This window comes from Zea mays, chromosome 5 (assembly GCF_902167145.1).
Source record: "Zea mays cultivar B73 chromosome 5, Zm-B73-REFERENCE-NAM-5.0, whole genome shotgun sequence".
Classification (NCBI taxonomy): Eukaryota; Viridiplantae; Streptophyta; class Magnoliopsida; order Poales; family Poaceae; genus Zea; species Zea mays.
In genome coordinates, this window is record NC_050100.1 from 191857560 (window position 1) to 191867170 (window position 9611).

Consider the following 9611-nt stretch of genomic DNA (forward strand, 5'->3'; position numbering starts at 1 on the left):
TATTCATATACAAAGGGGCATTGTTAAATCCAGATCCGAATAAATGTAGAAAGATCTAGTTCCTGTACCAAATAAGTACCACAAACATGAACTTTAAAAGAAAAGATAATTCCAAGAGCATAAAGAATAGAACCAAACAGGTCGCACCATGTTGAACACATAGTCGTACAACGCCTTGTGGCTCTAGCTTCCCCCGAACACATAGTCGTATCGCGCGCGAGAAGCTATTAACCCTAGAGACCTCGATGAAGATGTTGTCGTCATAGACCGGGTTGTCGAACACCGGCATGGATGAGTGCTTGGACCTAGGTAGCGACAAGGTGGAAGCGGGCTGCTTGAATGAGTCGAAGATGTTGTTGAGCGACGATGATGGCATGGCCTTGGGCAGCGCTGGGGCAGACCCAAAGAGCTCAACATAGGAGGGCACAGAGGGGGCAGTGATCTGTATTAGTATAGGCATATGCGAAGAAGCCTGAGGAATGGGCAGCCGACATTGGCGCGACCTTCCCCTACGAACAGAGGCTAAACTCAAGGGCTAGCAGGCCCCAACATCGCCTGTCGATCGACGCACATGAGGTGGGGTGGATCAGGGCAGGAGCACGAACCCTAGTCGGGGTAGCGCAAGGCACGAGGCGGAGATGAGAGGAACGCATCTCCCATCCCTATAGTTGGGCTTACATGCCTCCCTTGACCCCCTTTCTGAGCCTGCCAAGATGGAGAAGAGATTTCCGGTGGGGCGGGCGACGTGGGCACCAGGGGAGGGAGCAGCACATCGATGGAGGGCGAGGCACAACCGCGTAACGAGTAGGCACGCAACATCTAGTAGACGAGAATGATGCGGAGAGGGGACCGCTCGTGGTGGTTGACAAGAGATAAAGCTTATCTAGTAGGTTGGAGATGCGGGAGGAAAAACTGATCTACATGCTTACCTTGCGACGCACAACACACGATAGTAAAAAACTCATGTTTTAAAGGAGCAGAGAAAACATATTTTTTTTATAATGCAATCAAACATCGTATGACATAAAATAATCTGGTAATCTTATAAATCATGATATTACTTAGAAATTACAAAAAATATTTTACTTCTAATCAAGCCCTAAATTTTGATCGGACATGTGTAGCAACGCACCATTAGAACTGCACTAAAACTTTCCTGATGTATAATATTTTTGCATTGAAGTGGAAGTGTCCACAGCTAAATTTTTGGAGCGTCTGGGACATTTTGCCAGCGTCCAAAAATCAACCGCAACCCCTGAAAAATCACGAACCCTTGGAGACAATATGCGCGACGATGACCGTGATGTCGTCTTTCTTTCCGCCACGCCGCGCCAGCCCGTGTACCTTCATGTATCCCATACCGAACGGCGTGCATGCCCATTTGTCCTTGGATATCCCGTAGGCGATGCCCGCGATAATGTCCGCCATGTTCTTGGGAGAGAAGCCCAGGTTGGTGCCCATCCGCACGGCGCGCTCGAGCTGCCAGTCGTGCACGTTGTCAAACAGCCCGTCCGTCCCGACGACTACGACGTCGCCGTCCCTCGCCGCCGGCATGCTGCCCACCTTGGCGTCGTCGAGGCCGCCGCCTTCGGAGCTCAGCTGGTACGGGTAGTTGAAGCGGCGCTGCTGCTGCACCGAACGGCAGATGATCTTGCCGCCTCGGAGCACGGCGAAGGCGCTGTCGCCGATGTACGCCCACGTGAGCGCCGTGCCGTGGAGCGCCAGGATGACGGCCGTGGACGCCCCCGGCGTTTCATCCGCGGCCGCTTTCTTGTGCGCCCGCTCCAGCACCTTCTCGGGGCAGAGGCGGCGGAGCCTCCTGCTAGCCTTGGCCACGCGCTCCGCCGACGCCAGGGCGTTCGCCATGAGAGCTCGTGCGAACGCGCCGGCGTCCACGCCATTGTCCCGGTACCCGCCGACACCGTCCGCGACGCCGACGACGCCGGCCTCGGCGTGCCCGAAGTGCGCGTCCTCGCCGTGCAGAGGGAGGACGCATGCCGCCCAGTCCATCTCCAGAGTGGGAGCGCACGGCCGCGCGTCAGACGGTCCCGCGCCGCGTCCGTGACCGGCGTCACCCCTCTTCCGCTCCGACGTCGCGTATTCCGTCTCCATCCAATCGCCCAAAACGGAGGCGACGAACCTTGAGATGTTCACGTCGGGGGTTCGTTCCTTGATCTCCGCTAGTGTTTGCTGGATCTGCTGTAACTGTAACGTCTCCAGTGCTATCGTCATATTTGTTGGTCGCCACCGCAGTGTATCCTTGAGAGAGAAGAGAACGATTAAAATAAACTGGCACCAAGGTCCATTGGGCTCGCCTTTTATGGCCTGGATGGAAGTATGGAACGTAACGTTCTCGCCTCGGACTGCCGATATTGGCGGGATCTCGTTGAGGAGCCGGAGTAACTAACGGAAGTTAGCACCCAAACACGCTCTTATCTCTTCGAAACGGAAGATCGTGGACGGGCGTCCAAGCTTTGCCATGATACCCCGGTCCTTCAGCAGTGCGTGATCGGATCGCTCTATATTTATTTTCGTATTTTGTCTTTTGATTTAGATCTGATATAAGTTGTTTCAGATAAAATTTAATGCATATCTATATCTTAAGTATCTAAGTTTTCGGATATGGATGTTGATAAGGATCGGAAACTGAATACTCGAACTTAAATACGGGTCGGATAATATTTGTACCATTTTCTCGTTGATTTTTTTGTACTATTCCTTATGTTCACCTCTTACTAACTCCTACATTTAAATGGTAAAAAACTAAAATTATACACAGACAAGGATTTGAAACATGTTGTTCGCTTCAAACCCATATTAACACCCCATAGCCAATAGGACACACATGTCTTTATATTTTATACTCTATACTTAAGCATAAATTCTCACTTGTACAATATCTATTGTGTCTGCACGTAAATTATTCAAGAGGGACCTATTGTCACTCGTTTGGGCCAACGACCCGAGTGGGTTCGACCTGCCTTAATATAAGCGTGCCAATGTAGGAAGCAAACAGGTTTGGTTGCATCACAAGTCACAGCTATGGCTATGGCTACGAGTACACCGGTGCGAACCAGAAGCATGGGACCCTATACACGTCAGCGGTCGGCAGCACCTCTACACCCCTTGATGCATTTGTGCTTGCCTGCGCGGTTGTACGCCCACACCAGTGTCTTCCTCTAGGTCCACGACATAGTACACGGTGTTGGACCTCGGCTCGTGACACGCTTTGGTGGGCGTGACCATTGCGCCTGTCGTGTCCACGCAGTCAGTCGATGTCTTTCGTTTCCTCCCACATCCCCCGCACTCATTCAGGACGTGCGCGATACCCTTCTCCTCTCGTAGTCGTCACAGGGCGGAACAACTTTGCCTACATCAACTTGCTGCAAGGGGACTCCACCATGAAGCTGCGCTTCACGTACGCGTTCGGGCAACGGGCCATGAAAGGGATTATGTCGGGGAAGGCAGAGCCAAGGTCGTAGAGCTCCAGGAAGATGTACATCATCATGTATCTCGTGTTCGCATAGAGCTGTCCCTGGAGTACGACCATGTCGACCACGGCAGGGATGCTAGAGACCATGTGTCGGCGTTTCGACCCCGGGGGTCCCTGCACCGACGAGTAAATTGTCGCCGCGTGCCCCAGCCCAGATGGGTCGGCGCGAGACGGAGCGCGAAGGGGGGGAAAACCAGAGGGAGACAGGCGTAAAAGGGGAAACCCGTGACCTTCGTGTTTGTCCCGTGCCCAGGTCGGGTGCGCTTGCAGTAGGGGGTTACAAGCGTCCGCGTGGGAGGGAGCGAGAGGCCTGCACGCGCCGTCCCGTCCTCCTCGCGCGGCCAACCCTCTGTAAGAGGGCCCTGGACCTTCCTTTTATAGGCGTAAGGAGAGGGTCCAGGTGTACAATGGGAGATGTAGCAGTGTGCTAACGTGTCTAGCAGAGAGGAGCTAGTGCCCTAAGTACATGCCGTCGTGGCAGCCGGAGAGGTTTTGGCACCCTGTTCATGAGATGTCGTGGCCGTCGGAGGAGCGCTGGAGCCTAGCGGAAGGACAACTGTCGGGGCTGTCGAGTCCTTGCTAACGTCTCCTTGCTTCTGTAAGGGGCTGAGAGCCGCCGTCATCATGGAGCACGCGGGGCGCCATCATTATTTGTTTTATCGGGGCGAGCCAGATGGGACGCCGGTCTTGTTCCCCGTAGCCAGAGCTAGCTAGGGGTAGGGTAATGATGGCCCTTCTTGTGACGTGGTCGGTCCGAGCCCTGGGTTGGGCGAGGCGGAGGCTCCTCCGAGGTCGAGGTCGAGTCTGTCTTCCGAGGTCGAGGTCGAGTCCGAGCCCCTGGGTCGGGCGAGGCGGAGACCGTCGGCTGAGGCCAGGGCCGAGTCCGAGCTCTGGGGTCGGGCGAGGCGGAGTTCGTCGTCTTCCGGGGCCGAGGCCGAGTCCGAGCCCTGGGGTCAGGCGAGGCGGAGTTCATCGTCTTCCGGGGCCGAGGCCGAGTCCGAGCCCTAGGGTCGGGCGAGGTGGAGTTCGTCGTCTTCCGGGGCCGAGGCCGAGTCCGAGCCCTGGGGTCGGGCGAGGCGGAGCTTCCTATGGCGCCCGAGGCCAGACTTGGCTATTGTCAGCCTCACTCTGTCGAGTGGCACAGCAGTCGGAGCGGCGCAGGCGGCGCTGTTCTCTTGTCAGGACGGTCAGTGGAGCGGCGAAGTGACTGCGGTCACTTCGGCTCTGTCGACTGAAGGGCGCGCGTTAGGATGAGGTGTCAGACAATCCTTGCATTAAATGCTCCTGCGATACGGTCGGTCGGCGTGGCGATCCGGCCAAGGTTGCTTCTTGGCGAAGACTGGGCCTCGGGCGAGCCGAAGGTGTGTCCGTTGCTTGAGGGGGCCCTCGGGCGAGACGTGAATCCTCCGGGGTCGGCTGCCCTTGCCCGAGGATGGGCTCGGGCGAGGCGAGATCGTGTCCCTTGAGTGGACCGAGCCTTGACTTAATCGCACCCATCAGGCCTTTGCAGCTTTGTGCTGATGGGGGTTACCAGCTGAGATTAGGAGTCTTGGGGGTACCCCTAATTATGGTCCCCGACAGTAGCCCCCGAGCCTCGAAGGGAGTGTTGGGGCCCCTTTGGTAGGGCTTATTTTTCAGCTTCGGCTCTGGCTCATGCAAAAGTTGTGCCAAACACCTCTTTTTCAAATGGCTTCACGAGTGAAGTGCTTTTCCAAAATGAACTGGAGGGCATGAGCCAAAAAAAAGTGGCTCACCCGGCTTCAGCTCACGTCATTTTTGCACAATAGCCCTCCCACCAGTCCAAATTAATTTTTTTGGTCCTGCCCTCAATCCCTAGCCACGTACAGGAGAGATAAACTATACAAGGGTCTTTCTGAAAAACAACCTATAAGCCGTTTTGCCAAATGATTTTTTAGAATGGCTTTGGCTCATCTAAAGAAGTGGTTTCACCTCGTGAGCCAGAGCCAAAGCCGTTTTTGGAGAAGCCAGAGCCCTGCCAAAGGGGCCCTTAATACTCGCTTGGAGGCTTTTGTCGCACTTTTTTGCAAGGGGACCGACCTTTCTCGGTTGTGTTTTGTTCCGGTGGGTGCGCGCGAGCGCACCTGCCGGGTGTAGCCCCCGAGGCCTCGGAGGAGTGGTTTGACTCCTTCGAGGTCTTAATGTGTTTCGTGATGCTTCGGCCGGTCTAGTTGTTCCCTCATGCGAGCTGGTCGTAGCCCGGGTGCACGGTCGGGTCCCAAGTTCTCGGGCTGGTATGTTGACGCTGTCAACGGTTTGGCCGGAGCCGGGTTTGCGAGAGCAGCCCCCGAGCCTCCGCACAGAGCGAGAGGATGGTCAAGGACAGACTCGACTTTTTTACATACGCCCCTGCGTCGCCTTTCCGCAAGGAGGAGGGGGGAAAGTGCCATGTTGCCCTTGGAGGGCGCCGAACATGGTGTCTCCAGTGAGCTGCTAACGGGTAATCCGAGTGGACGCCCATGCCCCATTTGTTAGGGGTCGGCTAGTGGCCCGGAGGCGCGCTCCAAAAGTACCTGCGGGTGATTTGCCGGACCCGGTCCCCTTTTGACGGGGTCCGAGGGCTCGATGCCTCCCTCTGATGGGATTCCGTTACAAAATCGTTCCCGTTGGTCTCGGAAATGTCCTAGGGTACCTCGGGAGCGTAGCCCGAGCCTTGGTTATGTATCGAACGTACCCGAGGTCATCCCTTTCTCTGCGTCTGAGGCGGCTGTCGAACCCTTCGAAGGCCAGCCTACGAACCCCTGATCAGTAGTGGGCGCGGAGCCCGAGTGGCCTGAGGCGGCCGTTGAACCCTTCCGAGGGGCCGGCCTTCGAACCTCTGACCAGTAGTGGGCGCGGAGCCCGAGCGCTCTGAGGCGGCTGCTGAACCCCTCCGAGGGGCCAGCCTTCGAACCTCCGATCTGTAGGGGGGCTCGGGGCCCGTTTCCTTCGCGGAGAAGGATCCCTTTTGGGTATCCCCTTTCCCGGTCCCTGTTGTAAGAGAGAGAAAGAGGAAGAGGAAAAGGATGCGAAATCGAATGACGTGGCACACCTTTTTTGACGCGGTCATTATGGCGGAGGTGAAGCGTCGCCTGCTTCTCCTGCCAAAGGTGCCGCCTGTCCTGCCGCAGAGTTAATGCGACAGGACGAGTGGTTCGCGGGGCAGCCGTTGCGTGTGCGCGAGCCGTTCGAGGGACGGAACACGGGCGCGCCGTCTTCACGCTGTGGGAGAGGGTTCTCTCGCTGTCCCAGGAGGGGACGTGAGCTTGGCTGACGACTTGACCGCTGCTTCCGCCCGCCTGCCACTGCCATTACTGCCGGCCCATTTCTGGCCGTATCAACCATTGCGCCTTCTCCCGCGGCTGACTGGCCCGTGACCGATGTGCCTGGTTGGCACTGCTGGGTCATGCGCAGGGTTGCCTCGAGTCGCGGTACTGGTTCCGCAGTCGAGGAGGCACGGTAGTGGCGCGAGTGGTGGTGCAGTTTCTTGCACGTAGCAACCGGTGAACTGGTTGCATGACATGTGGGCCTGGGCCTTCATGCTGGACGCGTCGAAGTTGAAAGGGTGCGCCCCCTTAGTGCGGTCGCATGCCGCCTGCATGGCGGTCCGCCCTTTCACCCGCTGGTCTGGGCGAAAGTGGAGGAATGCTCGTAACCGCTGGGCAGTTGTGCGCACCGCGCGCGGCGGTTTGGCTTCTTCTGCCCCTGGCCAGCTTGCATGACGCGTGGGACCCAGCCCCCGTGTCGTAGGGGGAGGACCTTGGAGCGTGTTGGAGAAGACTCAGCCCGCGATGGCTGAGGACGCAAGTGGGGAGAGTTGTCTTTAAAAGGAGGGTGACCCCCTTGAAAGGCAACCATGTCCTTGCGCTCCCTTCATGCGTCGCGTCTTTTCGCCTTCCGAGCCCCCGGATGGGGAACACTCGCAGTTCTTCCGCCTTGTCGTTGGAGGAACGCAACTTCGCGGAAGTTGGTACCTTTCAGCCATCGTTCGGCTTCAAGGATTTTCATCAGGCAGCCCGGCCACATCCCCTCGCCGGTGGTCACCCAAGACGGTGACCACCAGCTCCTGGGTGGGGAGAAGCAAACCGGGCTGCGGCCTCTGCCCCTCCCTCAGCTTCAAGGATGTTCATCATCAGTGCTGGGGAGGGGAGTGCGCCGAGTTGGGGTCGGTCTCCGCGCGAGCAGCGGCCCGCTCCTTCCCTCAGCGATCGGGGGGAAGGGCGTTCGCCGTTCGTGGCGCTGGCAGCTACCGCGTGTCCGGCTCTCCGGTCCGAGCGGCTTCGGCGCTGCTTCCGGTGCCACCTTCCGCCGCGGCAGTCGGAAGAGGTTTCTCCGCCGACGAGATAGTCGGTGCCGCCCGCGGACTGACCTCCAACTCTACGGCCTTCTGCTCGTCCTCGCCCCTCGAGTGGGGACGTGGGCGAGGGCCTTATGGCAGCAGCATCCGCCCTGAGGTCATCGCTGCTGCTGTTCGGTCGCTCGGAGTAGAAGTCGTCGTCGCTGCTGCTGGAGCGGGCGGCGGCGAGCCATCCGTCGGCCTTCTGTTGCTCCGCAGGCCCCCCAATCGTGGGGGGTTGTTCGTACCTGCGGAGGTGGAACCGGAGTTCCGTTTGTAATGGCACCTTGAGTACCGGTGTCTGTTCATTGTGGCTGTCGGGGCCTGAACATGTATGTATTTTCGGCACGGAGCCGTGTTTTTTCCTCATTTCGAGCACTAGGACTCGCCTGTCGGCTAACTGAACCGCTTAACCAAGTGTGAGTTGCCTCGTGCGAAGGTGACGAGTGAGGTATCCGTATCCCGGAGGCGTGGGAGTCCCTCGGGCCTCGGCTCGGTCGGCCTTGCCGCCCGAGGCTTCTCTTGCTTAGTTAAAGAAACCCTCGGCCGCTCTTCGGTGAGCCGAAGCTGGAGGCAGCGGTGTCAGCATGGACAGAGGCAGAGTTGGCTTGAAAAAGAAGATTTCGTCGGCCGGAGCCTGGCTGGGCCGTCCACTGGCGGGACCGACGCCGGAGTCGAGTTGCCGAGGCCACGAGCCGAGCTGATGTCCTCGGGGGACAGCTGGCTGAGGCTTTGGGGTGGCCGGCCGAGCTATCTGCTCGGGCCGGATTCCTGGAGAAGACCCTGGCGGCGATGGCCCGGGCGCGGTGCTGACGTCGTCCTTCGGAGTGGAGATCCTCCGACCGCGTTGTCGTCCGAGGCTCGGTCGAGCTTTGCCGAAGGTGTAGTTGACGCCGAGGGTGCTGCTGCTCCCCCTCCGTCAAGGTCCGAGCCTGCAGGATCGGTTTATCTTGTAGTGTGCGTATGTTTTCTGCGGCCGCCGAGGCCCAAACATACTGTTGTCGTGTTGTAAAGCTGTGTTTCTTTTCCTCTTGTTTCGAGTATCTGGACTTATTTGTCGGTAACAGAATTGTTTGTCCGAGCGAGAGTTACTTTTCACGGAAGGTGATGAGTGAGGTATCCGTATCCCGGAGGCGTAGGAGTCCCTTGGCTCGGTCGGCCTTGCCGCTTACGTGTACTCTTACTCGTCCGTAGGATTCTGCCATCGATATAGTCGAGAAGGCCTGAAAAATCGTTTTGGCAGAAGAGTTTTCGAGCGTGAAGACTTGTTCGGTCCGCGGAATTACTTATCCGAGCGTGAGTTACTTATCGCAGAAGGTGATGAGTGAGGTATCCGTATCCCAGAGGCGTAGGAGTCCCTCGGCTCGGTCAGCCTTGGCTGCTTACGTGTACTTCGTCGTTTTCAGGATCCCACTTTCGAAGTAGTCGAAAAGCACGAAAGACGTTCTGGCAGAAAAGATCTTTTCCAAGGAAAATTTTGACGCGGAGGGGGTTCCCCCCTTCTAGCCCCCGAGGGAGGGTCGGGCTTTGCTGAGGCAAGGCTGACCCTTCCTTGATGGTTAGACTTCGTATGTGAACGAGGTGTACGAACGACTTGAAAACATCTTAAGGGTAAAAGCGACGTAGTTGTCGGATGTTCCAAGCGTTGTTGTAGACCTCGCCTTGACTGTTGGCCAGCTTGTACGTCCCGGGCTTCAGAACCTTGGCGATGACGAACGGCCCTTCCCAGGGAGGCGTGAGCTTGTGCCGCCCTCGAGCGTCTTGTCACAGCCGAAGCACCAAGTC

General features: G+C 57.6%; 1 protein-coding gene across 1 annotated transcript; it reads right to left on the reverse strand.

Annotated features, from left to right (window-relative positions):
- Positions 1-998: 998 nt before the first annotated feature.
- On the reverse strand, positions 999-2292 carry LOC100285623 (protein phosphatase 2C-like protein). The gene is given in 1 exon segment (NM_001158514.2): positions 999-2292. A coding segment is annotated over 1 exon segment (969 nt). The 5' UTR covers positions 2233-2292; the 3' UTR covers positions 999-1263.
- Between the last annotated feature and the right edge of the window lie 7319 nt (positions 2293-9611).